Here is a 26,667-nt window from a genome sequence, read left to right as displayed (position 1 = left end):
CACGAGTATCGAGGGCGGACTCCTTGGAGGGGGTGAATCAACAAACATTGTTTGGCGCTTAATTTCCATGCACTTTATTCCATTTCCACACTTACTTCGCTAAGCACATTTAAAGCTTAATCATCAACGGTCGAACCGAGGCGAAACAAGTCGGTTCGGGTCAAGTCGAATCGAACCGAGTGGAATCGAGGCAACAATTATTCAGATACAATTCAAATAAGTTCGAAGCTACAAAAATAATCGATTCGGAGAGGCGCACAACACCAATATAATTAAACCTATTAGAGCCGTCGTTAACTTCGTATATTGAGCAAGTATCTATCCTGCTCCATTGCCGATTTGATTGTTCCTAACGTTTCACTTCATCTCATTTGCATCGCCATTAGCCGAGGCAACCGATTCCATTTAGCCAAGAGCAGTTTGGGCCTGGTTTGGAGCTGGAGTTGGCAGACAGTGCGTTTCGTGGCCGTATGAATGGGCGTTTGCACTTATAATTATCAAAAAGATGTAGAGTAAGGTCAGCCAGAGAGCCAATATATAATATGAGTTGAATTTAATTAGGACATAGTTAAGTTAATGAAATCGATTTAATACTTCCTAACTTACAATCATGAAACGCACTGTCGAGTGAGGGCGAACTTGATAGTGATGGAGTCTGATACAGTTCCATGGGCATGCCGCAACAGAAAGATAAAATTTATCGCTCGTTTTTAGCTGCGTAGAGAAATGAAATCAATTCCCAGAATAGAGTGCCAAAAAAAGAACGAAAAAGGAAGAAACAATTAAACACGTCTAAAAAACAAAAAACAATTGATAAAATGCAATCATATCGATATCAGTATATTCCCAAAAAAAAAAATGAATAAGAACAAACTGAAACGTTCAAAAATAATATTTTTAATTCGAATAAAAACCAACATTCAATGGGAAAATACATACAAAAGTCACAAAATTACATCTACAAATGAGGTTTCGTGTAAATTTCGAAAAAGGAGTCCTAAATTGTGTTGTGATTTAAGTAAATTTATTGTATATCTTCGATTGTTCTCCTTCTTGTTGGATTTTCCACGTGTGATAATCGTTTTCGTTTTAATACAACCATATTCAGCATTTCTTAAAAAGAAATTATACGACATTAACAACTAAGCGGCTGATGAGGTGTGTGAGTGATTAGTTCTCAGAAATGTGGGTGAGTGTGAGATGTAATTTCATTAGAGGACGGGGTTAAAGGTCAGCGGAAAAGAGACGCGTCATCACTATAGCTATAAAAGAACGTATTGCAATATTGGCGTATCGTCTTACATCACTAGTAGCTTGGTATTATCATGGTTGCTCGAGGAGTCCTCGCTGCATTGCGATTAGGCTTTAACATAATCATAATCATAATTCGACGTTGACTAAGGTCTAGATCTAGTTCTTTAAGGCGCATCCCTGGACAGACGCTCACTAATCATATACATAGATTCGTGGGTGTACGGTTGTTAATCTTTTTAGTTTCTGAGTGTTGGTTTTGAAAATCGTAAAACATTTTCGCACGCCTCGCGGCGTTTTTGGTGCAATTAAATTTCAATAAATTACAATTTATATATAGTATACGTTATAACTCTAGCGCTTCCTCAACATGTTAGCATCATATACAAAGTCTTTCGTTTGTTTCTTCTCTTTTGCTTAAATCAATTTCGAGTGTACGTATGAATGTTTATCGCTTTTTTGGGTTTGGTTTTGGAGAAGGGGGCATACAAAACACTTTACCGAGTATATAATAGAAAATATTGTAAAATATATAATCTATATATTGCTAGATTTCGATTCGGGTTTCAGGGGGAAGGGATATTTGTCTAAACGAAATTTTTGCCGCTAAACACAAAAAGTACTTTACACAAACTGAGTTTCGGGTTAATTACGATTACAATGTAGAAAATAAGTTGTTTATACGGGTCGGGTATAAACAAACACAGATTTATATTTATAGATGGAGTTTCTCCCACTCTCCTCGTCCGTGGATCAACCAGCTCGACTGCCCAGATGTCCGCTTATGTGAACAGCGGCAGGTGATAGAAGTCGAACCCTCGATATCCTTTGGCTGCCAGCCAGATGTACACGACGTGATAGGCCCCGGGTATGAAGCAGATGAGTCCCGCCACGAAGAACACGACTCCCTGCGACGTGTTCTGCGGATCCGCGATGGCGAAGGTGCCCATCACAAAGAGGCCCGTGCCCACGACCAGCAGCGTAAAGGCGGCCAGCACTGTGCGCCAGTTCTCACGCACCTTGGGATGCCGCCAGCAGTATGTGTTGGTCTCCTCCGTGGGCAGGTTGCCGTACTCCTGGATGAGCGAGTCGCTGTCCCGGGACGTTGTGTCCTCGGCATACTTGTTGTAGCCCCTGGGGAGACAGAAGTGGGGAAGCGGTTGAAAGGAGGTGCGATTCATAGCTTTGGGTGCTGTATAATTAAAGCCGGTTTTTTAACGCCGATTTGTTGACCCACTTCAAGATTCGCTAAACTTGGGAAAAGGGTTTCAGCCGAAGGTGCATTCGGGTTTTGGGGTATATATATCCCACAAGACATATGCTAAAATGCATATATCTGAGTAATAGCCATCATTCATCTAAAACAACTATTGTACAACAGATAATCAGTCTAAGTCCCTGATAAAGCTCAATTAGATATAATAAGCACATAATATTTGAATACGCTAAATAGCATATTTCAAGAGGCTTTTAAGATTATCTATCGATTGCCTACAGAACACCCTGATTACTTGGCTTCTTCTAAAACAGGTTTTGTGGTTTATCGCTGTTTGGTGATGATTTCGTTAGATTTGGTCATAAGATAGCTAAGATAGCAGTCTATATGGCTGACTACAAATTTGATTTTAGCGGTATTTGAGGCTTAAGCGCCCACTCGGCATTTCCACTTTGTACAATGTGGACTTTAAGACCCTTATCAACCATTTGCGGGGTTATCGCGGGGTTGGATTGCCGCCAAAGGCGAGGCGCAATCAATTTCGCGTTTACCACTCGTTTATATTGGCAAGAGAAGCCCGACAAGTGCGAAGTGTGATGAGCTGCTAGCTGGTTTCGGCTTGCTGGGCTGGCCAACTGGTTCCAGCTGACCGCAGGCGAAGGCCACCCCCTCCCTCCTCCTTCTCATGCTCTTGATCCGCGCGACTAACAGCAGAGACCCTTATGACGAAATTTATGCGCAATGATTTTTACAATTGAATGCCAAATTAGGCTGGACGTCTGCATTTATAATCCCCATAATTACACGTCGTTTCTGCAGTTGCGACACGCCATGCATGGCTAATGGGATGGAAGAAGGCATGGTATCCATCACGCACGCGCCGCTCGGCTAACTTATTCAGCTGCTTCCGGCGGGAATAAGGAAGTGGCCAGCCCGCAGAACACCAGATGCCCAGCTGGCCAAACGTACAAGTGTACGACGTGCACATAGTATAAACACAACAATAACCGGAATCACAGTCACAATGGGAATGGGAATGGAACTCCTTGTTTGGCACACAGCGGTGGCGGGGAAAATGGTGCCAGTAACAGCTGCCCACGCAGGCAGATAGATCAAAGAAGACCTGTTTTCACCAGAGAACGAGCCTAGCCCACTCACTTGGGGTCCTGAATCCGGATGGAGACGTCTTCGGTGGAGCGACCTTGCTTGCCTCTCATGGGCGTGGATATCACGGTGGAGCCATAAACGCGTATCGCCTCGTCGGTCTCCTCCTCGAAGGCGTCGTGAATGGAGAAGCCCCTGGCCCCGTTGTTGTACATGTTTTCTGGCTTGGATTCTGCTTTTTTCTTTCCCTGTTTCCGTGTCCGTTGTTTAATAATAAACGAGTGCGCTGGAGATTCGGATTCGGGCTGCCAACGTTGGCTGCCAGCACGGCGGAAATCGGGGGAGATGCGGCTCCGACTTAGTGCTGCCCCGCCTGCATTTTCGCGCACTCCGTATTCGCAATGTTTTGCACTGATTTCTGTGACCGTAACCGTGGAAAAAGTGTTTTTCTTTTCACATTAAAACGCGACACAAAGCAAAAAATATTCAGCTCGCAGCAGTGTGACCGTTCCACGGGGGTGGTTAAATGCTGTGTGGGGGTGGCTGCCAGCCTGCATGGTATATTTAAGCACACATCGCTGTTCACACAAGGCCGCATCAATTACACTTGACCATTGTTGTTCCTTCTCTCGACCTTCTAACATATTTTCAAAATGTGTAGATTTTGAAAATAACGAATTATTAAATTCTTATGTCAATTGATTGATACATCCCAGTCGGCTCTCTGCTAGTGGCAATACCTTCTAACCGTACTATTGTACTAAAAACTTCTGGTCGAAGTGCCGCAAAATACCAAACCTCTGAAAAGGCAGCCACACCTGCACGCACCTTTATTATTTTTAATGAAATTCTGACCCTGCTCCATAAATTGTGAAATACAAAGTCCTCCAAGATGTCGCGGCACAGGATAGTGCGCACCATGGACTACAACGATGAGTACGATGGCTACGACGACATCTATGGGCACTCCGTGGAGGACGAGCACTGCATCTCGCCCACGGATGCCCAGCAATGGCTCTACGATCGAGCTCGTGGCCAGCAGAGCATCTCGGCGTTCATCAGCAAGAACAAGGACATCCAAGAGGAGGAGTACGACGAGGATGAGGACGAGGACGCCGCCTTCGCGAAGGCTCGTCGCGACTCCGAGAGCTTCCAGATGCCGCAACTAGACGAAATCGAGCAGGCCAAGCTGAGCTCCTGCGTGGACGAGGTGCGGAGCGTGGTAGGCGATGCCGTCTCCGAGCGCCGTATCGTGGAGACATCCATGAAATTCGACTACGACATGCAGAAGATCCTGGACGAGATCCTCAACGAAGAGACCAAGAAGTCTGCCAAGCCAGCTGTGAATAAGATGAAAGCGCCCGCCGCGCCAGTGCTGCCCAAGATGGTCAGCAAAACGGTGCCTACGCCACCACCCAAGATCAGCCTTAAGGAGCCGCGCCGGGGCTTCGAAATACCCTCACCCAAGGTGCCCTCGTCGCCTGTGGTCTCGGGCCGAAACACACCCGTTGACATCAGCGCCGGCGACGACATCTCCCGTAGCTCAGCATCCGTTTTTAAGGTCTCCAAGGAACAGGCCGTGCGCAATGCCCGCCAGCTGTACGAGAAGGAGCGAGCCGACCAGAAGAGCCACATTCACATGATCGTTATTGGTCACGTCGACGCCGGGAAGAGCACACTGATGGGCCATCTACTGTACGACACAGGCAACGTTTCCCAACGCGTGATGCACAAGCACGAGCAGGAGTCCAAGAAGCTGGGCAAGCAGAGCTTCATGTACGCCTGGGTGCTGGACGAGACGGGCGAGGAGCGGGCCCGCGGCATCACCATGGACGTGGGCCAGTCGCGTATCGAAACCAAGACCAAGATCGTCACACTGCTGGATGCTCCGGGGCACAAGGACTTCATTCCGAACATGATCTCCGGTGCCACACAGGCGGATGTTGCCCTTCTGGTGGTGGATGCTACAAGGGGAGAGTTTGAATCCGGCTTTGAGCTCGGCGGACAGACTAGAGAGCACGCCATCCTAGTGCGATCCCTGGGGGTTAACCAACTAGGCGTGGTCATCAACAAGCTGGACACCGTTGGCTGGTCCCAGGACCGATTCACAGAGATTGTGACTAAGCTAAAGTCCTTCCTCAAACTGGCGGGCTTCAAGGAGTCCGATGTGAGTTTTACGCCCTGTTCCGGACTAACTGGCGAGAACCTCACCAAGAAAGCCCAGGAACCCGCCCTGACTAGCTGGTACAGTGGACGCCATCTGCTGGATGTCATCGAGAACTTCAAGATCCCCGAAAGAGCCATTGATAGACCGCTGCGGATGTCCGTGTCGGACATTTACAAGGGCACTGGCTCCGGATTCTGCATCTCGGGACGAGTGGAAACCGGAGTGCTGTGTCTGAACGACAAGGTGCTGGTTGGTGCCAGCCGGGAGCAGGCGCAAGTGAAATCCCTCACCATGGACGAATTTCCACAGACTTGCGTGTTCGCCGGCGACCAGGTCTCTATTACCCTGCCCGCCTTGGACATCAACAACGTCACTGTGGGCTGCATCATCAGCGATCCACAGACCCCCATTCCTGTGACAACGCGATTCCAGGCCCGCATTATCGTGTTCAACGTCAAGGTGCCCATTACCATGGGCTTCCCCGTGCTGCTGCACCACCAATCCCTGATAGAGCCCGCCGTGGTCTGCAAGCTAACCGCATCGATTCACAAAAGCACCGGCGAGGTGGTCAAGAAGAAGCCGCGTTGCCTGGGCAACAACTCGTGTGCCCTGGTGGAACTGGAAACCAGCAGACCCATCTGCATCGAGCGGTATGCGGACTTCAAGGAGTTGGGACGCGTGATGCTGCGGGTGGCGGGAGTCACCATTGCCGCCGGAATGGTCACCAAGATCCGCTAGGTCGATGACCGCGCTGGATTTTGTACGAAATTTTAGTTAGATATTAATGAACTTTTGTTGATTTGCTAAATATACATAGTTTATATGAATTGCTCAAATCAAAAAGCACTGAAGCAGTGGAAGAGATTTCGGTCTGACCAGAGGTATCTTAAAAAAAAAGTTTTTCATGGAATTAATCACTTCTACTGGGGTCATAATATTCCAAAAACGTGACAATGCTATATTGTATAAATGGAATTCTTTTCCTTATGATAAATTCTATGATTCAAATCTGTATCTCGAAAATGGGAATATGCGGCTGACTAAAATTCTGAATGCGAATCATATTGCTGATTCATGAAACAATCAAGCATTTGTATTTTTGTTCTCAAACTATCGGCAACACAGCTAATATTTTATTCTTAAATTATGCTTAAAAATTCAAATAGGAATACCTTAAAATATCACTAACGGTAGAAAAAAATTTCAATATGAAATCGTTTTAATGGGCTTTAAATTGAAAAAAATAGTTATGAAAATAGCAATTTTAATATATCCAAAATTTGATTTGCCAATATAAATTAAACATAATTAAATATATTTCGAATATATCGTTTTTTTTATTTATTTTAATTTATTTTTAAAACTTACTAATGCCTTAAAAGTGCCATCGCTAAGCCATTGCGATAGTCGTGCGTAGCCCTCGGCCTGCAAGTGCCGATAGTGCCATCGATGCTTTGGCAGCCCTAGTCTGTGAGTGTTCGCTGTTCGCTGAGGGCGAAAAAGTAAAGAATTTACGAGACAAAGTCGTGTTAAATTAAAAGTGAAGCGATTCGCGAGCGGCGACAGGTGAAGCGGTCCCCAAGGAGCAAGCAGTTGGCGGCAGCGAGTGAAAAGCATAGGTAAAACTCCGCCCAGAGTTGCCCTGCCGCCCGACATGCGGGTGCATTTGCGTGGTTCAGTTGCTTAGTGGCCGTTCGGCAGGGCGATGTACGCACATGGGTGCCCAGTGTGCAATTTAAGTGCATTTTAAGTGACAGAGCTCAGTGAAATTTAAGGGAATCTCCGGCTTGAGGCGTTGCAGTGGGGCGCTGCGTTCGGTGCGGCCGCCTGGCAACCCTGAAAATGAATCATTAGAGCGAGAACGAGAACGAGAGAGTTGTGAAGAAGAAAAGAGGGAGTGCAGTCAGTTCTCAGCATACCAAAAAACGCAAACCAAAAAGACTCGCAGCGAATTTAGCGTTAATTGTGTCTAAAAAGCGCTTTTCTTCTTACTCCCCCCACAGTGTGCCCTCGGTAGCAGTGACGGCCGTCTCCAGGAACAATCAAGCCAGGATATTTCCGCTCAAAAAAGCAACAATTGAACGCACGCAACTCGGCGGAAGGAGCGAGCGAGAGAGGGAGCACAAACACCAGCACACATTCACATACACTCACACACACACACACACGCAGTCACTTACACGGCACAAAGGTTATCAACAGCAAAAGCAACAACAACAAACAATTTACTTTAAATATAAAACATATATTAACTAAAAAGTAAGAGCAACAAAAAAAAAAAGAAAAAACAACTGCAACCGACAAGCAATCGCCGAACAACGCCTAAAAACAAGTGATTTTCGAGGGAGAGCCACCTGGAAATTGAACCCACCTACCTGGCCTACCTGCATTTTGGGTCTCTTCCGTAGAATTTAGCACAAAACAAGAGATATACCAAGGATATACAAACAGCACAGCAGCCAGCATGCGTGAGTACAAAATCGTGGTCCTCGGAAGCGGCGGCGTGGGCAAATCCGCGCTGACGGTCCAGTTTGTCCAGTGCATCTTCGTGGAGAAGTACGATCCCACCATCGAGGACAGCTACAGGAAGCAGGTGGAGGTGGACGGACAGCAATGCATGCTGGAGATCCTGGACACAGCGGGTACGGAGCAGTTCACGGCCATGCGGGATTTGTACATGAAGAACGGCCAGGGATTCGTGTTGGTCTACTCGATCACGGCGCAATCGACGTTTAACGATCTGCAGGACCTGCGCGAGCAGATACTCCGGGTGAAGGACACGGACGATGTGCCCATGGTGCTTGTGGGCAACAAGTGCGACCTCGAGGAGGAGCGCGTCGTCGGCAAGGAGCTGGGCAAGAACCTGGCCACCCAGTTCAACTGCGCCTTCATGGAGACCTCAGCCAAAGCCAAAGTGAATGTGAACGATATTTTCTACGACCTGGTCCGGCAGATCAACAAGAAGTCGCCCGAGAAGAAACAGAAGAAGCCGAAAAAGTCCCTATGTGTTCTGCTATAAGACTTCCAAAAACCAACAAAACTGAAAAACAAAAAAATTATAACAGAGGAGGAGGAGAGAGGAGCAAAAGTATAAGCGTAAAGTAAAGAATTTTCAATTTTTTTTCGTTCTCGTTTCGTTTTGGATCCGAAGGCAATTGTCGAAAAATCGAAATTGAAATAACCAATCTACTATATACAAGCAAAACTTAAACTGACAAATGTTTTTAACTGTTTCAAGTTTTTGTAATTATTACCATTTACTACTATTATGATTGTACTATTTTTCGCTGATTAACCATTAATGCATATGGGGAATTATTATATATATATATCTACATATTTAAATATATTTGTCGTTCGTTTTTGAGCCGTTTTTTAAATTATGCAACAAGTGAAACATTCGTAAACTAAAACATTCGTATTTATTGATTCTTTTCGATTGTACTCTACACATCTACAACTACAACTACTTATACACGCGAAAGCCCAACCAACAACAAGTTTATCTTTAAATAGAACCGAAAACAAAATTCGAAACACAAATCAAATTAAGCTAAACTAAATTGTACGCCTAAAAGATAAAGATAACAAATTCCACGAGAGAAATGAGCAAATAAATCGAGAAAGGAAATGAATCATGAATAAGGAACATATTTTATAAAAATATTGTATGCAAATGATGTCAAAATGTTGCAAACATCCAGAAGTAATGAGCCCCCCTTAGAAATTAGTTTAAAACAAATTTACAATTAATTGTTTACCACGATCAGTTGCATCCAATATGAAAACACCCCACACACACACACACATACCAGCCACATCCCACACACACACATTCGCAGCCACAACTCACACACACACACACCTACACATTTCCGGCGCGCTCTCAGAGAGCGAAAAGCTACGCGAAAGCGGAAGCGGAAATGGTGACGAGAGGCTCCTGCGGCCAAGGCTCATTTCCGCTTCCTGGTAAGAAGAAGAGGAGCAGGAAGTGCAGAGAGAGCCACAAATTCTAGTATATTTAATACATAAGAAATGGTTTAACACAAACTAAACTGTCGTGTCAATCCCAAAATGAAAAGAAACCTAAAAACGAAGTAATTTACAAATATTTCATAATAAACATTGCATAAACTTCGCGTACGAGTAGTAACCAATATGCCCTTAAATCAAAGTCTAAACACAGCCAACAACCAACATTAAAAGTAAACTAAATAAAACCTAAGCCCAAGCGTATATATTAAATATATGATAAAGATACAAATCATTTTTGAACATAATAAACAACAAACAAAACCAACCGTTACAATAACATAATGTAATAATGAGCGTGTGAAAAATGTAATTGAAAAACCATTTTTTCGAACTTGTTTCCCTACTGGTCGCGTTTTTGGGATCCCACACAGAGCCTCTGATCTCAGATTCATGACAGTCCCGAATTCGAGACGCAGTAGGTCGACATGATCGAGCATCTTTTAATTATTAATAAATGTATTATGTTTATAAAAAATTAAAAAAGGAAATGCAAAAACAAAATAAAAATTAAATAAATTCATTTTTGGAGCGTATGCTTTATTTTTATCAGAGTTCTGAAGTTATTTTCCATGAAAAGAAGACAACACAATTCTATTGAAGTTTTGAAATATCTGTATTTGATACTTGGAATAGTTATATAAGGTTGTTATTCAAATATTTATACATATACAATTACAATCAAATAGCTGCTCTTCATAATTATAATATTCTGCTAGTTTATAGCACGCATGTTAATCCAGTGTAAGATCTGCGATAGGATCGATTCGGAGTTAAGTTGGGGAGTAGGAGTAGTAAAACCGCATTGTATCCACAGCTGATATGGTATGCAAGTTCCGAGAGATTCGCGGGTTGAGATATACAATCGTAATGCATGCTTTTCGTAGAAGCCAGCAGTTAAAATGCAGAAAGTGAATTTTAAGACAGAGTTACGTGGTAGTTTCTATTACTGTACAATAAGTGGCTCGAGTTCCGCTTCATGACTAGGTTTTGGGCTAAGCAAAGTGCTCTACTGGGGACTCGCCTCCGATTCCTGGTGTGATGCTTGTTAATTAACGCTTTTTATAATCAGTCAAACGTGTGAGTGAGTGTGGCTCTCTAGCAATCTAGCAATCGCGGCTCAAAAGGGGCCGCCTTAGTATCGATTACAAATAATGCATAAAACTTAACTACGCTAATTTGGCAACAACGAAAGGGTAAACAAAACGTATACAAACAAGGAATATATGTATGGGTATATGGGGGTATTGCACGGTAGGGTAAAAATTGCACTTAAGGTTAAAACTAGGGTAATACCATCGCATCGAGATTGGGATAGGAGATTTCAGATTTTGTTCTTGCCCGGAGATTACTTGGGACTGGGGGACTGGGCAGATTACTAGCGCACGTGATCGTCACGTTATGGCCGTTGAGATTAGATAACAGAACGATCCGCTTCACTTGCGCAGCTGCAGTTGACCCTGCTGCTGGCTGGACTGGCTCGCTTGCTGCTGATCACGCTGCTGGTGGTGGTGATCCTCGTCGTCGCTGGGCTCCTCGCGCAGCGGCAAGGAGTCTATCTGCTTGGCCGTGGTTACCTTCTTGTTGCGCTGCCAGGTGAAGACCCGGGCCATCTGCAGGAACTTCTTGCGCGACATCTTGCCCATGTTCTTGAGCCGCTCCTGGAAGGGTGCGTCGTCCTCGCCTTTGGCCTTGCCGTTCTGCTCCTTCTCGAGGGCGTTCATGAAGTCCTGGTTCCAGCGCAGCTGATTCATGAACTCCTCGTTCTGCAGCATCAGAGCGAATTGTTCGTCCGGCAGTTCGAAGTCCTGCTGCCCGGGAGCGGGCGATATGCGCAGAAAGCCCGCAGGCAGTGGACCCAGGATGGGCGGATTCCAACGCCTGCTGCGTTTGGTGGGCGTGTTGTTCTGGCTGCTTCCCTTGCTGTTGGCCGCTCCCAGCGGCCGCTGTTTGGGTGAAGCGCCCGTGTTTTGGTGGTTCGGCGAGGCACCGGTCGTCGGTAGCAGCGCACCGGGTGCTCCAGGTGCTCCGACTGCGCCCGCTCCTCCGCCGTCTGTGGTGTCCACCAGCTGCCGGTCCCTGTCCGAGTCGTTCAGGTTGATGAGGCTCTGCTGGGGCGAGACATTAGCATCCAGTTCATTGCGCAGTTTCTCGTTCTGCGTTCGTTAGTGGGTTAGTTACTGAATAGACGTTAGTATACACAGGCGCCTCCACTCACCTGGTTGTCAATCGACATGGCCAGCAGGGCGTCGATGGTCTGGTCCACGGCCCCCAGGTTCGCCCGCAGGATGGCCTCGATTACCTCGCGGTCGATGTCCGGGAACATCTTCTTGAAGTCGGTCATTGCCTGCGAAAATTCCAGCTGCAGCGTTGACATGATTATTCTTATTTTTATTTTCGCCCCCACAGTCCAATTGACGGAGCAGTGTGACCAGATCGAGTGTTCTTTAATTCTGCCAACAAACAGGGGGTTCCCACTGGTGACAGAAAAGTTGATAAGAATTCCTTGGCCCTTAAAATTATCCAGATTGACGAAAAAGAAGAAGAATATTATTACTAGCAAATCACTGTGCTTTAGTAACATCAATCAATGCTCTACCATGAATTTGGATCCATACGCGGATTTTACAATTCAGTAGAGTCCCAAGTATTCCAAGTTTTTAGCTTTTTATAAAAGTAATAATTTATAAGACTTTATTCCCTACTCCTGCGATTACACATCTTGTAAAAAGTGAGGAAAGCTTATTTCTGAAGTACTCTACAACCACTAAAACTAACGGCAGTGTTGCAAAGCGGTTAAGTCCGGCTTTGGCGGCAATTCAAACTGGTTTTATGCGACCGTATCAATAAAGTTCAATGAAGTACATTGATTTTAGATGTTTGAGAAAGTTATCCAACAGATGACTCAGTGAACCAGCCTGATGAAAGTCACGTGATATCCTTAACTCGAGTGCTGATAATTGGGCGGCACGTGCTGGTGCCTTTGTTCCGGCAGGCAGTGTCGGTTCAGTCGGTCGCGTTTTAATAAGTGTCAATTAGCACTGATATGGCTGCCACTTGATTTGTTATCAGCGCTGGGCGGTGTCCAAAAAGTCCGCTTATCAGAATCAGTCGGACAAGTGATGAGCGAGACACCCCCGCCGGATTTGGGTTCGGAATAGAGGTGATGAAACCATAAATTTCAATTTAATCACAAAGTCTGCGGAAGAAGCGTGGGCTACCTTCCGATATTCTCGGATCAGACAAGAGGTTCCAAGAGTTCGGATCATCCAATTATAGACTAGACGGAATTAATTGCTGTCTACTGGGAATTTGCTTTTAAGACGCATTATATTTGGGAAATGACTCGGGGGAGATTCTATATAAGCAAAACACAATCTTTAAAATACGTCTAAAATTTTAATTAAAGATTTCTGTGCCACGGCACCCCCAATTAATTTGGGTTTCTGTGTGACTTAATCCGGGCACGGCGTTGCGTCATTTTTTTTGGATTTTTATAAGGAAGATTTGCCAAGATACGCGGATGATTAGGTACGCATAAGAGATAAGAGATCGTTGTAGTTATCTCTGCGATGGACATGTGTAAATTTCCATGCTATTTTCGTATAAACTCCTACTTTAATTTTAACCTCTTGTATGCCCAACCGTTTTTTAGTGACAGATTAAAAATCTTTATTTAGATTTGTGAAAGGCACATCCCACAATGGGTTGGTTCTATTTACAAGTACCCAATTAATCTTAATGTCTCATTAAAAATATTTTATTTACATTTGTGACAGGCTCACCCTGCACAGTGGGTCATATTTACATGTACCCAAAATGTGTAAGGAACTCGAATCATGTGATGATTTCATTTGAATTCCATGAGTTTGGAAATACCATTTGCGATCTCAGCTTCCGCTGTTTAAAAACTGCAAGTCGACATTGACCCAATTAACATTTAAAATATTCCACCTAAGTCATGACGAGTTTAATGACCTACAGTAGAAGTACTGCTTTATGTGGGAACATTTTCCGAATCTCACCCTGGCACTATCATCCCAGTACTCAGACTATTCAAAACCTTGCTCAGATCACCTTGGAGCCCCAAAGCCCTGAGTCAACGAACCGGGCGAGGGAGTACGCCCTAGATGATAGTAAAATACTCACGGTTCAGAGATCGAAGTGGTACATAATTCAAGTGATTTAATTTGCTGACACAGCGCACCCAAATGACCCATCCCAGTGCTGTAGCGCAGCCAGCATCGCCAACTATATGGCCCACCGATCATAAATCTTGGCTTTATCGGTCGATTTGTCAAAAGCGTGGCACGACAAGCACACGAAGATCGCGGCCGAAGGCTCCAACCGACTTGAGTCGGTGCTGGTGGGATTCGACGAGTTAGTTCGCCGCCAGAGCAGAACGCGTTTAGTAGGAATCCGAATGCCTAAATCCGAGATTGTGCCCAAAATTAGCAGCGCAGAAATAAAATTACAAAAACTTTTCAAGTACTCGTGCAACCAGAGACCCAAACCCCCAAAACCCCACCCATTGGTGGGCGGAAATCCAGCCCATCCGAGTCGCCCACACGAGCATTTGACTTCTGTCACCTCCGAAGTGGTAAAGTCGTCGGTTGTTGATTTTCACCTGTTGATTTACCCTTTTTGCGGCGTCGGTCTTCCAGCGCCTATATAAACAAATGCTCCCAACGGACCTGTGTTTATTCTGCATTGTCACACCTAACGGTTGAGATTCGCCAGCGGAGAATAAAATACAAAAAATAATTTAAAGCCGAATCAGCAATCTATTTAGTGGCGTTCATTAGCTGGCTGAAGCTCTAATTTGACATTTATTTTTGGAACAACTCAGTAAAAAAGTACAGCTACAGTAAAAAGTACAGTTACAGTGAAAAGTGTTAACCGGAACTGTCAGAATTCGGGATCAAGTGTCAAAAAGTAGACATATCTGTCAAAGTTTTCAATTGTTACCGGTGAACTTGGACATAGGTGAGTTTGTATTACCATCTATTAAATCGGAACTAGAACTATAAGAAACTTACTCAAAGTTACAATTAAATTGTGGTACAGATTATCCTTGGGTTTTCTTAAACTATAAATATTATTAGATTTAAATGTAATCATTGAGTTTCAGCTGAATGGCGCCCAGAAAATTACTTTCGCCTCATTGATAATGAAGCTTTATATATAAATTCAGTTATTTATACATTATCAGCAGAGGTTTTCAGAACTGTCACAGCGAGATTTTCGATTTTAATTACGTTCCACATGCATAGAAAATAAGTGTAGCCGTCTTATCAGGGCTGCAAGCGAAAGGCGAAATCGTAAAGTTTAAATGGATAGAGTCGCGTGAATCGCAAGGTATTGCGTAGTATTGCTTGGGAGGGGGGATTCCAACTTAGATTCGGATGCAGATAGCTTTTGTTTACACAGCCCGAGAAGCGGGGAAAAAAAGAGGGCGTGTCAGTAGATTTGAACCTATTGTTCTTGATAAGAACGAGCTCCTAGCAGCTCTCCATGTTGCTTGTGGTCCGATATTTTATGACGCCTCCGATGACGCACTTTATGGCGGGCAAGTAAAAGAATAAAAACGAAGCCCAGCGATTTTATTATTATATATGCCCATTCCCAGTTGATGATACGATTTGGGTCACAGAAGGCGAGACCCCCAGCCTAGTTTGATTTTAAATATGTCATTGAATCGCTTCGGGATTCTGAGCATAGATTAGATTTTATTTGACTTGCGCACGAAATGATTGTATTATTGGATGATCTTCTAGAATGTACCAGTCAAAACTGGCGATATAACAAATATTCGCATATGTTTCATCAAGTATTTGGCACTTTATGATTAATATCGTAACTAAACGTATGCCCGCAGGTGTGCGTACTTCTTGGCAGCATAATTAGCAATTTAGTAACTACTATAACTATACTTTTGACATCTTGTTATCGCTTATCGGACACCGATCGGTTTCAGTTTGTAATAACCGCGAAGCCGTCATGGAAAACTGTCAAATAAATTCCAATATGTAGTTATACCAGTTGGCACTATATGTTTATGGGGGAAAAGCCCCGCCCCGTGAGTTCAATGGAACCTCTACGCGCGAGGCCTTGGCTCCAACACCAAAATAGAGATGACTCCTGGCTGGGGATCGCAAATTAGCCACGACACCAGTGCATTATCAGCTCTCGAGGCATTTTTTCATATTTATTGAGCCATTAAAATGCGTTTGGCGTGCGATTACTCTGCGACATAAATTACCGATCGAGATGCGAAAGCCGCTGACACGATCGCCAGAGTTTATCGCTTGCACTCGCTGTGAAAAAAGTGAATAAAAATAGAAGAAAATCTGGTTCGGTCAGCAACAAACAAACAAGTTGGAGGTGTGCTTTTTCGATCGTTTTTGGTAATAAATTGCAATAAATGGAAAAAATGTTGCGAGTTACCTGGCGCCGTAGAAAATTAAACAGTGAATCTAGGGAAAGATGGTGCGGTTGGGTTAATAAGGCTACTTAGAAGGCAGATAAGGTGCTTTTGATATACTTTTATAACTCCGAATAAACGTTAATTTAACGTAATTTGTCCAATTGAAAGAACTAATCATAAAAGCATAACTGAATATTTCAGCATACACTTCATATAAGTAAGTATTGGCTTACAAGAGAAAGCTTTAAAGGTCATTCTTAATTTGCTTTCCAACTTGTTTTAACTTCTATTAGTTTAACTTAGCTGCCTCTTCTGCTCATAATCGAGCCACCCATCTGACGCCCCATTCATTCATTTGCTAACCACCCCAAATGACTGGCCATTTTTAAAAGTCAGCGACCATCCTCCCCGAAATGAACCCAATCCTTATTTGATAATGAGCCCGCCGCTCACCTTTAGCATTCCGGTCACTCCCGCTTTCCGGGCTGGAGCTTAATTAGGCATTAATATTTCATAAATGTCAATTACGAGGGCATAGCCAACCCCTTCCCAATCCCACTGATGACCCGTGTCCGCCGCACATCAAGTGATGATACTGCAATGTGACCTGAATCCGTGAACTGGCATCAAAAGAAAGCCAAAACTTTTAACTGGAACACGGCCCCGATTCCATTGAGCAGGCCAACTTGTTGGCCAACTGCAACGTGACTTATTTAAAGTACGAGTACCCAACACCTCGAGTGGGCCGAAGCCCCTCGAAACGGAGCATTCAAGCATTTTTGCCCAGCCTCAGCCACAATTCGCTTTGTTTTTGCCAACTTGTGTTGTTTGTAATAGGAAACCCTTTGCGTAAGCACTCGAGGGTCCTGAAAGTGGAGAAGGGGAACTTTGGGTCATGTGTTGCCTAATTATTCTAGCCTAGCGTTGTTAGTATCTACATATTTTAGAATTTCGTTTAAACTTGAGCACTGGCATTAAAGCTAAGCGCTATAGCAATATCTACTCCTCGAGCCACCGAAGTGACCCCCTTAATGTTTTGATTGACTCTGGATTCTCCGCAGTTGAGGATGTCCGCCCTGTCCGCGCCCACCACATGTGGCTGCTCGCCCGTCCACTGGGCCATTGTCATTGTGCTCCTGTCAGTGGCGATTGGACCGGGAGACGCCATGGCCCATCCAGCCCGCAACACGCAGTTGTTGTTCAGCGAACTCCTGGGGGGCGAAAACGAGGACAACAACTACTACGGCGACCAGTTGGTAAGAGCAGGCCACCATACATGTGTGAGGAAAACTAAGCCATGTGTATCCACTTCCAACCCGCAGAAGTTCCAGCAACAGCAGCAGGAACAGAAGCAGCCGCGGGTGCCAGCCTTCGCCAGGAAGTGGCCTTCGCTGAGGGATCTGCTGCTCACCGTGGACTACGATGACTTCGGGGTTACCCAGGAGAGCGAGGAGCAGGTGGCTCCCAGTTCCCGCCTGCTGGCTCGACTGCACAGGCTCGGCGATAACGGAGGCGGCGAGGAGCTGCGCTACAACGTCGTCAACGATCTGACCAACATGCCCAGCAAGAAGGTGCTGCCAGGACATCCCCTCAAGGATCACAACACCAAGAAGAACGTTCAGTGTGAGTACTGATTAAGATTCTTAAATTGTAACTTTAAGAAGTTATTTCTCCCACTCTTACTCGCATAACAAAATTGATGTGATCCTTAAGTGTGGCATGATTGATTGACTAATTTGTGTTTTTGGTTCGTTTTATTTCCATGTGTTTAATTTCCGACCCCATTAGTTCGTAAACAATGTAAGTGTGGAACTCATAGCTTCAGCCCAGAAATTATGTACTAACTATTTGTATTTCTGAATCCTCCAGATATGTCGCCTTGCCACTTCAAGATCTGCAACATGGGACGTAAACGCAACGCTGGCTTCAATTCCTACTGAAGATTAGGTATCTTGCTTTAGATCCGTTAAGCCAAATAAGCCTAAACAACCCAAAGTCAAATAAACCCTTTCCAAAAATCAAAGAATTTGCATTGTCACACACACACACAAATGCTGGACGAATGTTCAAATGCCAAGTATTGTCTACCGTTCTAATTTAGTTAACAACCCGTGCGGAATTTAGTTAGAAACTACGATTACATTGTACTTATACATAAAGTCTCGACTTACATACACTGACACACATCTGATATCCGCTCTCTGCACACCGACACTCACACACAAACACACACACACGCACACCGAAGTATTTTCATATTAGTTATAATATAAATATTATCTATGATTCTTGTTATATTCGAAATACATTAAATTATGATAACCAACACAATGTTGCTAGAGATTAAGCCCAAAATACATACTACTGAAAAATATTTATTGAAAACAAAACAAACAACATACAAGATTGATATGTGGCCAAGTTTCCTGAATAAATGTTATATGATTATGGTATTCAAGGACCCGAAGGAGGTCCACTAAATGCTTTTGCCAGTACTTTGGTTAGTTCCTGATTAGCAAATCGCATGAGCCCCTAAAGTATTCGACGATTTCTTGGACGGGCAAGCTTTTATGGTAATATATCTAGCTAGCTTTCAGGGGTTTTTTTTACCACATTTATCTGACCAAGTAAAACGGGTTAGGAAGTAAAAATTACCTTTGGTTGACAGTTCTATCAAACATTATGCTTTAGAATTGGCTCTATTGTGGTACATTAAATTCCATTTTAGTAAAACAACATTGCAGACAACTGAGCAGCGTACTTTGCCTTTCTAAAGTAAACGGACTTAGATCTTAGTTAATTGATCCATACGATTTTTAATGTCAGTCTGCACAACCCACAAAGAACGATAAAAAGCTAATTAAATTGTGCCAATACCAGTATTTAGACCACTTGATTGTTTTCGAGGTATGCCCCCTTTCGACGCTAATCATATATAGATTTGCATACTGATGTATCTCAAGGAACTGCCAAGATACAGGTATATACAGCATAGGTAGATCACGCAGCCAGCTCTGATTAGAGTGCACCATGTGTTTGTGGAATTGGACGACCTCCAGGTCGCGATTGCAAAGGCCAAGTGCCACTGCAATTTGTTGAAAAGTCAGAAGCCAAGCAGAAACACAGAAATCTGCTGGTTTTTCGGTGGGTGTCAGGATATGAAATATAGAAGTCGATCGCATTTATAGTTGGCCACTTAATGCCATGGCGGCGCCGTTGGCCATTAAACCCAAAGCCAACATCGCGGAATAAAGCCAACTGGCAGTTGGCAGTTGGCAGTTGGAAGTTGGCAGTAGTAAACGCCCAAACGCGTTCGCTGGCTGTGGGAAAAATCTGAGTCCGCAGTTGTTACTGCTTTACTATTACAATTTCAATTTCTGTTTCAATGGGCTGACGTAGCTGCTGACCACTCGCGACCTTCGGCTGAGCCTCGCATTTAGTCTATATGTCTATGCTCTTTAACACGTTTACACGAAATGCATTTCGATTTATTCGCAATTACCGAGCATGCGGCACTCGCTTTCAAGTGATTCATGCCCAGCTAAGCTACATCTAAAGATATATATATATCTATATCTTGTTCTGTTCGTATGCAAATTCTATTGTAATTAAACGTGCTCCAATCGCTCGACAAATTGTCGAGCTGATCTCGGGAATTATGAATGTAACATTTAAATATAAAGATCTCAGCTAATCGGTAGTTGGCGTTTATGTACACATAGAGATTCCCACGCAGATCAGCGAAAATTGAGTGGCAAGTAATCAGTGTGGAATCCCATTGCACTTCAGATACAACTACGATATCTTCTATCATTATTATATTATTATTCGCCAGACTATTAAAAGATTTATTTTCTATTTCTAATTTTCTAATTAAGATTATATGGTTACTAGAGAATTATTTGATGCAGCCATCAATCTTAATCTAGTTACCATATCGGCATTTTCCTTGGCCATAATAGATTGGCCATCTGCTCTAAACTTGGAGCTCCCCGTCGGGAAATCTGAGATAATTAAGCGTTAAGCTGATCGACGTTTTACGAGCCCGAAACAATTTCAGGGTCAAGTTAATTGATCAGCGGACCAGAGCAGCGGACGAGAGTAAAAGTAAACGAATGGGTACTTAATTAAGTTAATTCAGTTGTTTAAGTCGCGTGTTAATTGAACTTTCAAAAGCGCAAAAATCACCTGAGCAAAAAGTTGGATACCCAGAACCAAATTGAAGTCGTAACATTAATTGCCTGGCCCAAGTGGATGGGTGCGGATCGTGGCATTTCTCACACGCCATACACCAAACAGCACCATACAGCTCCATACTCGAAAACTGAATTCAAAACTGAATCCAAAACTGACTCAATCGTGTGAGAAAACTGTGGCCGCAACTGCAGTTGCAACTGCCAGACAATCGCAATTGTTTGCTGCACTCTGCACCAGATATGCGCCACTCATATTATTATTCCTCCGAAGCGGCATTGACAAGGCCAGCCTTCTCCGCGATGATGAAGTGCCTCAGGTCCAAGTCGCTCGCCATGTGCATGTGAATGCCCCAAACAGCCTTTGCAATTTGTGGAGCCAGATGCCTAAGTATTTGGTTTTTAGGGAAACGGGCTACCGAATTCGTGGAAAGCTGCAATCAGCAGGAAATTAAACTCTTCATAAGCCATTTATATATAGTTGGTTTTTGTTTTATTTATGTGTTAAGATTAAGTTACCTCACATTGCAGTTATTTTGTAGACTGCGTGTCTGAACAGCACGTGCCACACATATTTGGCCAACTGAATGAGTCGACTGGCCATTCATTCATTTGCAACAGAATCGTGCGTAAACGCACAACTCGTTTGGCCTTAATGTCAACCGAGTTGGCCAGTCAAGAGGGGGGAAACAAGGAAAATCCACCAAAAAGCCCATATATTTGCGGCAATTGAATGTTGGCCGAAAGCGAGTTTCCTCATGAGACGTGGAAACTCAAATCTCCGCTTCGGCGACTCTGAACTTGACACAAATTCGACGGCAGCGTTGTGCAAATGAACTATTTGCGAGCCGGAGCATTGCAAAAGTGACACAATTAAGGCAGAAATATGTGCAGACGGCTCGAAGCCGATGGCTAATTACAGCGATTGCCACAATTGTGGGCCATTAGATGGGGGACCATCCCAGATGGGGGCACATTCAGATCGGCGGGGCTCCATTAATCATCATCCGCGAATGGGAGTTGCAGCCAATCGCATACAATCAACAGGCGGAAAAAATGAATTGGCTTTTAATATCGAAACCGAAAGTGAGCTGAGATTGCGAGTCAAGAACCGTCGATCAATTTGGTCAAGACTTGTCTACATATTTATTTTTGATTTCTGTCTGCACGAAATTGAAATAGCATTCGAGGTGTGTAGCGTGGCTTTTGGCTTTAGCCGTTTGCTTTCGTGTAATTAATGATCTATTAGGTGGGGAAAAAGGCAATTCCAACTAGGGTTTTTCGGCATACCTTCTCAGCTTCCGCATTGGCTTCTAATGATGATTGGGTCAGACTTATTGGCCATCAATTAGCCGGGCTCACACCAGATGTCAACCCAATTTGGCCCGGCAACCTATCATCGCAAGCGATTTAATTACCATCTCCGCCTGTCTGCAAGCAAACCGAATTGGAGTGGCGTGAAGTGGAGTGGAGTGGAGTCTTGGGATTTCTTTTCGCTCGTTGGCGGCATCAAAATGATGGCTAATTGTTATTTTTGCATATGCAGCCAGGCGGCTGCTTGCATGCCGTTTGATTAGACACCGACGATGGAAGGCGGGGAGGGGAGAAAGGGGAGAGTGGGCCTTACATAATAATCTAGTTAACAAATTGTGTCATGTGGAGCTAGCCGAGTAACCGAGTAACCGACTCAACTGTCTCACTTGCGGCCTGCATGGAGCAGCTGCAACTTTCGAAAGCGTTGTGCCGCACAGGGAGGGAGAACAGAAACCGCCTTGCCTAATCCACGGGGCGAGGGTGTTGGCCTACGCTCAGCATAAAAAAATCATTAAAATATTTAAAAATAAATAATCCTCGGCCAGCAATCTAAAGTTAGGCCGGCAAGCCAACCAGCTCCAAACTATGCATAGCAAACCTCACGAATTTCGGCCTGCATTCACCCACTACTGTCCCTGTTCGGGCGCCACCAAAACGGTCAGCAACCGTTCCTTGGCCCAAATATGATAGATCTTCCGCAATCATGTCGTTCGGCGCTGGGTGTGTCCAGTTGAAATGGAAAACTGAGTGGAAAAGTGGGGGGAAAAGCCGTGTCCGCCGGCAATTGTGGGTTAATGGGTGAATGTGCTGTTTGAACTACATTACAATGGTTAATCCGTTACCTTAAGCTGCAACGCGGCGTGGTTATGACTCGACTGGGCAAGTGGCAAAATATTTGTAATGCTAAACTAAACAAAAGACTTGGTCAACAAACTTGGCCTGGCTGCAGTCTAGGAGCGGGAAATGTGTGCAGGAAATTATAGGAAATTTGCAGGCACAAAACGCGGCAATAAAAGTTAATGACATTCTTTTTTTATATACCCATTTCAACACATTGGATTGGTGCTTGCAGCCAATCCATAGTAGCATAACCTTCTTTTCTAAGAATCTTCTGGGTGCCACATTCTTTAAGCAGCCAGCCTGCTTACCAGAGACCATAGACCACCTCCAGACCACCTTGTGTAGATTTTGGGGCTTGCAGAAACTGGACGGTCATGTTGGTGGCGATAGACACAAGGCGGCGACACCCACGCAACGCGGACTAAAACACAAGCCGGGGGTTCAAAGGGAGTTGCATGTAGACCGAGTTCAATCTTTGATTACAGGGCAGCCACACGTCGCCGTTGTGCAAGAAGCGATTGCCAACAATTGAGCTGCGGTTAACCCAGTCGTGGGATTGGGATGGGGGTGCACGGATCATAAGACCATAAGATGCGGCGGATGGAGACTGCGAGACATCTCTGTTGCGGCTTGCCTCGCGATTGTGTTGCAAGAGCGCCAGGTATGAAATACATATATATCTATGAGTTATCGCGCTATAGGAACAATTCTAAGCCGGATATGGCGAACAATGCGATAAGCATTGGACATGGGCCAGTGAACAATGCACTTTATCGAGAGCCAATAAATCAGCGAGCTGAGCCACAAGTTTCAGCAACAAAAATGACAATGCCCAGACAATTACAAAACCATATAGAAACCAATTCGATACGAGAGACCCAAAGCGGAAATTTTGTAAAGCGCCACGCCCCCTGCGGACTGCAGTGAATGCATTGCAAAAAGCGATCTGCATGCACACCAAATGCGACCGAGGATTGGGTCCCGGCTCTTGTCTTGGCCTGGTCATGGCAAATTGCCATTGCTGGGTCTCCATTCTAAGCCTGGTCCGAGCTGGTCTGGGCCACCGCCTGAAGGTCGATCTGGTCGATCCGCGGAACAATGGTGGTGATCTATGTAAATTTCGAGCGACATAATTGCACGGATTAAGCTGTTGTCTGTTTACTGGTCTCTCCCCCTCTCACATTTGTAATTGGACGGCTGATAAGCCGCACGCCCACCGTAAGTTTTGGCATTAAGCTGTCAGAAAATTGAAACCTAGATCTCGGAGCGTTTACAAAAATAACAATTTGGTAGGAAACAAATTGAAGTTGCTGTGACCTTGGTATAGTTACTTTTTTGGTGGGTTGCACTTTACCCCACGAGAAAAGGAAAAAACACATTTTCTTTACTATATTATCAGATTTTAAATGAAATGTGTATGACAAGCATATTGTGCCCCCGAGATTTTATTAATCAATTACGCTTTTTCTAACATTTTTTACCACGCTGCTGAACTCTTTTGTGTATTGATTGCAGTTTGATTTCCAGTGAATTCCATTCGACGTTGGTCAAGGTCACCGGTTTGTTCAATTACTGCAGTTGGTATTGTTTTTTTTTTCCATCGACTCCCTCTTTTCTGCGGTTTTTTTCACCACAAAGCGTAGTGGCCGCTGGTCGAAAATGATCAAAGCAAATCATGAACAAATGTTAATTGCTGTGAGTCGTTTGGGCTTAGTTCAATATGTTAATTGCAATACGGTTTTGCATAATTAATTTAAATTATAACCTACGTTCTGCACTCACTGCTGACTTGTGAACTCGCTACCATCGGACCGCATTGCGCAAGGCATCTGACAGAACAAAACTCAAAATCAAACGAATGACTTGGGCAACGAACTTGTTTCGCATATTGCGCACACACGACCGCAACAACAATGCGAGGAAAAGCTGCAAACATTTGCCACTCAATCAGCAGCCGAACAGCTAGTGCAGCTAAGGCAACGCACACAAATTGCTTTAATTACAACAAATTTGTTTGAATATATATCAACTTGAGGTTTCAAGCTGAGTCCAAGCGCATGCACTGCGAGAAAAAGGTCTTGAAAAATCAAAGAAAACTACAGTAGTCAGAGAGTTAAGGCTCATCCTTCAAGGCTAAAATCACTAATAGTAGAAATTCTTAACATGACATCATTACTTGCCACAGGTAACTCCAGACCCCTAATATTTTCTCGCAGTGTAGTCTAAGTAAATACTCTCTAACACCGCGAGTCACAGTGACTATTCACGTCGTGCACCCGCAGCTAGAAAAATATGGCCAGCTCGGCGGCTCTCCACTCGTTTGGACACCACTCAAGTGGCCAGAGACTCGGATCTCGGATCTTGGTGCGCTGACATGACGAGCCAAGATCGGGCCAAGATTATTGCAACTGCTGCTGGCCACTTGGGCGTTGCGATTCTATGATTCTGCGAATCCGGCTGCCGACTGCAAATGGGTGGTCTCTGGAACTCCGCGCCTGACTCATAACTGTTAAGATATATATTTGCGCCCATGTGGAGCGGATCTGTTGCACGTACTCAGATCTGAGTTTCAGCGGAAGGGGTGAATAATTAAATCGAAAAGGAAACGCGCAATGTGGCCAAAGAGTTTCGCATTCACGAATTCGTAATTGTCATTGTTGGGCTTAGTCTAGTCTGGTCTAGTAAAGTGTAGTCTGTTTAAACTGGACTTGGTTCTGCCGTGGTGAGTGGCTTATGATTGTTCAAGGAATTTCCACACATTTAACTAACGGGTTGGTAAATACCTAGGAAACGAAACCGCGTATCAAGGAAGTTGGTGGACCTGGTTACTGGCATTGCATTGTTACTTAGAAGTTGTAATGAAATTTTGAGTGGCTTGAAACGTTTGTTTATCAGGGATATTCTATCGCACAATGCAAACCACTGATCAGCCCTACCTCTCTTCCCAAATATGGCTCAATCTTCCATCAAAAGGCAATCAATTACAGCATTTTTCCTCGAACCCAATCGAAACCTAGTTTTTCAAAGTCTCGACTGCGAAAATTCAATTAATTGGCCGCAACGGTGCGTCATTTTCCGCAAACAAAGGACGCAATCAGATCGTGCTCTAATTCAGGCAGTCTACGGCAAACTCAAAGATACAGAAAGGAGAGATAGGAAATTTTATAGAAATATAATTAAGTTATATAGAATCTCATGAGTTTTAGTGTACTTACCAACTACTTTAACTTGGATTTTAATCAATCAAACATGCTCATTCCACACAAATCAACATGAATTAAGCTTGTAAATTAATCTGGACTAACTTTCGGATAAGTAAACCCCTTTTTTAACCTTCGCCGCTGCTGAGATTAAAACTGTTAGTGATCCGTTACACGACGTTTGCTGCTGTGTCGTGCTAACCTTGAGATGATTACTTCAATTTTTTAGTACGCGATGGCCAGCCTGGCATGAATGGGGCTCCAAGGGGGGAATGTCAGAGCCAAGCTACTAATTCGAGACAATTTATTAAATGAGGCGAAGCAGGGCAAGTACGTAGCATAAGCCTGGCAAATATGCCGTAAAACAAAGCAAGGCAGCCCTCAAAAATATGACAAAACCAAACGCTTTTGCTTTTTTACTGTTCGTAGTTTTGGCCTGGTAATGAGTTGGGGCTGCACTGGCGTCTATTTTGGCCATAATGATGTGGCGCCACGCTGCGCCCCACTTCAAAGGCGTTTCTACAGCGTCTTCGGGTGGTGCCCTCCCCATAGCACACCCCTCTTGTCTTTCCCAGATGGGTTTAATAAGCAAAACGGCCTACATGGCAATTAAAAAAGTGGCAGTAGGAACAACAGTCAGTGCACTGGAAAATAATTAAGGAACAAAGCCACTTGCTGACTTTAGTTAAAAGTGTTGCAAAAATGTGTCAAGATCATATTCATATCATATCTTATAAATATATGGGATTTATTAAGTTAGTGGATCGTTTAGTTATATTGCTGACATAGGCTTATAGTGTGTTTTACGAAGACTTCAAAATTAATCTACAATATTTCAAACCATTTTTGGCAGTGTACTATCACATTAACCAAAAGATTTGATAGACGACGCCCGCTGCAAGCAAAATAAGGCACAGAAAACG

At 44.1% G+C, this 26,667-nt stretch overlaps 5 protein-coding genes and 1 long non-coding RNA gene across 9 annotated transcripts; 3 read left to right on the top strand and 3 right to left on the bottom strand.

Moving 5' to 3' along the window:
- Positions 1–881: 881 nt before the first annotated feature.
- On the bottom strand, positions 882–4,100 carry LOC6610417 (transmembrane protein 134). Its single transcript, XM_002034963.2, has 2 exons — positions 3,626–4,100; positions 882–2,385 (listed from the first exon to the last, which is right to left on the bottom strand). The coding sequence occupies exons 1-2, from the start codon at positions 3,784–3,786 to the stop codon at positions 2,034–2,036; spliced, it is 513 nt and encodes a 170-aa protein (XP_002034999.1). The 5' UTR covers positions 3,787–4,100; the 3' UTR covers positions 882–2,033.
- A 237-nt stretch (positions 4,101–4,337) lies between these two features.
- On the top strand, positions 4,338–6,581 carry LOC6610416 (HBS1-like protein). Its single transcript, XM_002034962.2, has one exon. The coding sequence runs from the start codon at positions 4,464–4,466 to the stop codon at positions 6,474–6,476; it is 2,013 nt and encodes a 670-aa protein (XP_002034998.1). The 5' UTR covers positions 4,338–4,463; the 3' UTR covers positions 6,477–6,581.
- Positions 6,582–7,190: 609 nt separating this feature from the next.
- LOC6610415 (ras-related protein Rap1) lies at positions 7,191–10,060 on the top strand. The gene is made up of 2 exons (XM_032718049.1): positions 7,191–7,357; positions 7,742–10,060. The coding sequence occupies exon 2, from the start codon at positions 8,203–8,205 to the stop codon at positions 8,755–8,757; it is 555 nt and encodes a 184-aa protein (XP_032573940.1). The 5' UTR covers positions 7,191–7,357; positions 7,742–8,202; the 3' UTR covers positions 8,758–10,060.
- Positions 10,061–10,362: 302 nt separating this feature from the next.
- LOC6610414 (CUE domain-containing protein 1) lies at positions 10,363–12,221 on the bottom strand. 3 transcript variants are annotated; one of them, XM_002034960.2, is made up of 2 exons: positions 11,989–12,221; positions 10,363–11,926 (listed from the first exon to the last, which is right to left on the bottom strand). In XM_002034960.2, exons 1-2 carry the CDS (start codon positions 12,145–12,147, stop codon positions 11,207–11,209), a joined length of 879 nt encoding a protein of 292 aa, XP_002034996.1. In that variant the 5' UTR covers positions 12,148–12,221; the 3' UTR covers positions 10,363–11,206. The 3 variants fall into 3 exon arrangements, with proteins under 3 accessions (XP_002034996.1, XP_032573938.1, XP_032573939.1); XM_032718047.1 differs by having other exon boundaries at positions 10,363–11,881; positions 11,989–12,220; XM_032718048.1 differs by having other exon boundaries at positions 10,363–11,878; positions 11,989–12,220.
- Positions 12,222–14,179: 1,958 nt separating this feature from the next.
- LOC6610413 lies at positions 14,180–18,678 on the top strand. Of its 2 annotated transcripts, XM_032719264.1 has the most exons (5): positions 14,183–14,756; positions 17,259–17,453; positions 17,520–17,820; positions 17,986–17,997; positions 18,067–18,678. In XM_032719264.1, exons 2-5 carry the CDS (start codon positions 17,265–17,267, stop codon positions 18,135–18,137), a joined length of 573 nt encoding a protein of 190 aa, XP_032575155.1. In that variant the 5' UTR covers positions 14,183–14,756; positions 17,259–17,264; the 3' UTR covers positions 18,138–18,678. The 2 variants fall into 2 exon arrangements, with proteins under 2 accessions (XP_002034995.2, XP_032575155.1); XM_002034959.2 differs by lacking the exon at positions 17,986–17,997 and having other exon boundaries at positions 14,180–14,756.
- Positions 18,679–23,922: 5,244 nt separating this feature from the next.
- LOC116801199 lies at positions 23,923–24,477 on the bottom strand. Its single transcript, XR_004361841.1, has 2 exons — positions 24,314–24,477; positions 23,923–24,193 (listed from the first exon to the last, which is right to left on the bottom strand). It is a non-coding gene; the product is annotated as an uncharacterized LOC116801199 (long non-coding RNA).
- Between the last annotated feature and the right edge of the window lie 2,190 nt (positions 24,478–26,667).

The sequence above is a fragment of the Drosophila sechellia genome, chromosome 3L, assembly GCF_004382195.2.
Source record: "Drosophila sechellia strain sech25 chromosome 3L, ASM438219v1, whole genome shotgun sequence".
In the NCBI taxonomy this organism is placed as follows: Eukaryota; Metazoa; Arthropoda; class Insecta; order Diptera; family Drosophilidae; genus Drosophila; species Drosophila sechellia.
Note: the sequence above shows the minus strand (reverse complement) of the source record. Positions and strands in the feature narration are given on the sequence as shown.

Coding starts and splice junctions, on each gene's coding strand:
- LOC6610417 (XM_002034963.2), bottom strand. CDS start 3,786: ATGTACAACAACGGGGCCAGGGGCTTCTCCATTCACGACGCCTTCGAG. Junction 2,386..3,625: donor ATCCGGATTCAGGACCCCAA/GTGAGTGGGCTA, acceptor CTGTCTCCCCAG/GGGCTACAACAAGTATGCCG.
- LOC6610416 (XM_002034962.2), top strand. CDS start 4,464: ATGTCGCGGCACAGGATAGTGCGCACCATGGACTACAACGATGAGTAC.
- LOC6610415 (XM_032718049.1), top strand. CDS start 8,203: ATGCGTGAGTACAAAATCGTGGTCCTCGGAAGCGGCGGCGTGGGCAAA.
- LOC6610414 (XM_002034960.2), bottom strand. CDS start 12,147: ATGTCAACGCTGCAGCTGGAATTTTCGCAGGCAATGACCGACTTCAAG. Junction 11,927..11,988: donor CCATGTCGATTGACAACCAG/GTGAGTGGAGGC, acceptor TAACGAACGCAG/AACGAGAAACTGCGCAATGA.
- LOC6610413 (XM_032719264.1), top strand. CDS start 17,265: ATGTCCGCCCTGTCCGCGCCCACCACATGTGGCTGCTCGCCCGTCCAC. Junction 17,454..17,519: donor ACTACTACGGCGACCAGTTG/GTAAGAGCAGGC, acceptor TCCAACCCGCAG/AAGTTCCAGCAACAGCAGCA.